At 43.5% G+C, this 3,242-nt stretch overlaps 1 protein-coding gene across 1 annotated transcript; it reads left to right on the forward strand.

The window, feature by feature from the left end:
* Positions 1-333: 333 nt before the first annotated feature.
* LOC138956140 (uncharacterized) lies at positions 334-2,677 on the forward strand. The gene is made up of 3 exons (XM_070327584.1): positions 334-821; positions 1,290-1,505; positions 2,380-2,677. Exons 1-3 carry the CDS (start codon positions 619-621, stop codon positions 2,567-2,569), a joined length of 609 nt encoding a protein of 202 aa, XP_070183685.1. The 5' UTR covers positions 334-618; the 3' UTR covers positions 2,570-2,677.
* Positions 2,678-3,242: the final 565 nt, after the last annotated feature.

The raw sequence follows: 3,242 nt of genomic DNA on the forward strand, positions 1-3,242 counted from the left end.
GAGAGAGAGAGAGAGAGAGAGAGAGAGAGAGAGAGCTCAGAACTCAGAACTTTATTACATAAGGATAAAGGTTTTAGGCTTAGCCTAATCTTCCAACCTGTCCTTGGAACATACTACAGAGAATAATTGTAAACGAAAGCAAAGACTGCGCACATACACACACACACACACACACACACACACATCCACACACACACCCTCGTATACACACACACGCACACACAAGCTCACACACACTTACACACACACACACACACACACACACGCGCACACACACACACACACATGCACACATATACACACACACATGCTCGCGCGCGAGAGCGTGCGCTCGCTTACCTACACACATGCACATGCTATCATTTCATACCTAAAAGGAGCAGTATCTAATCAAAGTATTAAAGGTCAACCACATTGCTCGGTCAAAAAAATTCTGCTGAGAGAACATTACTAAATAGTACCAGATGCAAAATATTGGCAAGCAAAGTCCTTTGGTTTAATAGATATCGATCAATGAAAGTGGGTTTTCATACCTGCAATTAAGGGTAAGGGAAGTAAGAATCTAAAACGCAGCCATGGCTGATCTCCCCTCGCAGTGACGTCAGCAGCTGTATTGGCATGGCAGACCATGAAGAAAACAGTGAAACAAGCAGCGTTTCTTCACTGGAACTATCGTGCTACAGTAGTGATTTTGAGGTTTTGAATGAACACGATCTTCAACCATACCAGTTTGAACCTGAGCTGTCCGATGCTGAGGTTGAGGAAACACCCGACAGAGACGATTTTAGCGAGTCTCTCGATCGTTTGATGTCCACCAACTGGTAAGAAACTACCACTGATTCAGTGATTGTGAGACTCTTCCTCGTATATATTCCTATTATATAGAATCGATTCTGGTAGAGCTTGTTTTGCAGTCAGTAATTTGTAAAGTTTGTGCGATGTCTTCTTTTACCCTTGATGCAATTCATGCATGCCAGAAAGTGATGCGCATTCCTGATTATAATTTTAGTCAAAACATCATCCTACTGAGTAGTCAGTATGCCCACTCAATCATTGCTAGTAGCAGTCCCCAAAACTAAAACTAGCCAAATCAGTACACGTATGAATATACCAATGTTCCAATGGAATAACAATTTATTATGGTTTTGTCTAGACATAATGGTCACTACCATTGGTTGTGAATTTGTCCATTTCAGTTGTTTTACTGCCTTAGTAGATCAATTTTTTTGTGTGAGTTTGTAGACTGCAGAGAATTTGAACTAAACCTGTATCAAATTTTGTGTGTGCAGGTGTCAGTGCGCAAACTGTGCAGGCATGGGCTCAATCCGAGAATGCCGCTGTTGTCAAGAAATTCCAGAAATGGAATCACTGACAGTAAGCACAGGGGTGGGCTGCATCACTGACCACCCTGGCTTCAGATCAGTGTGCTTGGACCACTATGTCTTGGAGACATGCTATCACTGGTACAACCAGCAGTATGGGAGGGCTATACAGGATGCTAATGAGTAAGTTATTTTTTTTTAGAATTGTAATCATGATACTATAAATAGGTTTATGTCATAGATGTGCAAAAACAAATAACAATAAAATAAAAAAATGAAAATTAATTGTCAGATATTCATTTTTATTTCAAGACAATTCATTTATTCGCATGTGCTAATTCTGAGCAAAGCAATATGGGGAATGTTTTCAAGTATCCTGATTGTACACTTTGTGTACTGTGGACTGGGTGGCCGAGTGGTAACGCACTTGCGCTCGGAAGCGAGAGGTTGCGAGTTCGACCCTGGGTCAGGGCGTTAGCAATTTTCTCCCCCCTTTCCTAACCTAGGTGGTGGGTGCTAGTCTTTCGGATGAGACGAAACGCCGAGGTCCCTTCGTGTACACTACATTGGGGTGTGCACGTTAAAGATCCCACCATTGACAAAAGGGTCTTGTGTGTGGCGCACGTTATATGTCTTTCGGATGAGATGAAAAACCGAGGTCCCTTTGTGTACACTACATTGGGGTGTGCACGTTAAAGATCCCACGATTGACAAAAGGGTCTTTCCTGGCAAAATTGTATCGGCATAGATAAAAATGTCCACCAAAATACCCGTGTGACTTGGAATAATAGGCCGTGAAAAGTAGGATATGCGCCGAAATGGCTGCGATCTGCTGGCCGATGTGAATGCGTGATGTATTGTGTACAAAAAATTCCATCTCACACGGCATAAATAAATCCCTGCGCCTTGAATATGTGCGCGATATAAATTGCATAAAACATTTTTTTAAAAATCCCTGCGCTTAGAACTGTACCCACGGAATACGCGCGATATAAGCCTCATATTGATTGATTGATTGATACTGTCATTAATACTGTATGCTTGTTTTTCTTTCCAGGCAGTATCGGTATGTAGCTTACCGCATGCTTGTGCGGTGGGTCTGGAAATGGCTGGGAGAGACATCAGGGTCACCTTACCAGCTTGTGCGGTTGCAAGAATTAGAGAACAGTTTCCTAGTGCAGATGGGCAGTACGTGGGTTATAGGGACCCACGACCTCCCGATCACAGGGCGGACGCCTTACCACTAGGCCACCGTGCCGGTTTGTCTTATTAGTGCAGTAGACGAATTCTGGCATTGTAGAGTGACATACTGTGTCCGGTCAGCAAGATACGATTTAAAGAAGTCACAGACCGAATCGTTTCTCAAATAATAGTGAGCGAGAGAGAGAGAGAGAGAGAGAGAGAGAGAGAGGGAGAGAGAGAGAGAGAGAGAGAGAGAGAGAGAGAGAGAGAGAGAGACGGACGGAATGACGGGCGGGCGGGCAGGCTTACAGACAGACAGATAGACAGACAGTCAGTCAGACAGACAGACAGACAGACATACAGACAGACAGGAAAAGAGAGAGAAAGAGAGAGACACATACACACATACAGACGGACGGACGCGCAGACAGACAGACAGACAGACAGGCAGACAGACAGACAGACAGACAGACAGACAGACATATTGAATGACTGACTGAGAAGTGGCGGACGATGACAGAAACATAGACATATTTATACGGTGATATCAACACCATCATGGGTTGACTAACTCTGTAAGTATGCTTTGGTACAGATCTGGAAGAACATTTTATGAAAACAGTACCACTGGTACGCGTGATTATTGACACGTAGTGTTTTCGGTAACCGCTCTTTTCATTTTTGGTGCGTCGATGTATTTTCTCATTCATATTCGAGCATAATCATGTTCTCGGCTTT

This window comes from Littorina saxatilis, unplaced genomic scaffold (genome assembly GCF_037325665.1).
Source record: "Littorina saxatilis isolate snail1 unplaced genomic scaffold, US_GU_Lsax_2.0 scaffold_1486, whole genome shotgun sequence".
In the NCBI taxonomy this organism is placed as follows: domain Eukaryota; kingdom Metazoa; phylum Mollusca; class Gastropoda; order Littorinimorpha; family Littorinidae; genus Littorina; species Littorina saxatilis.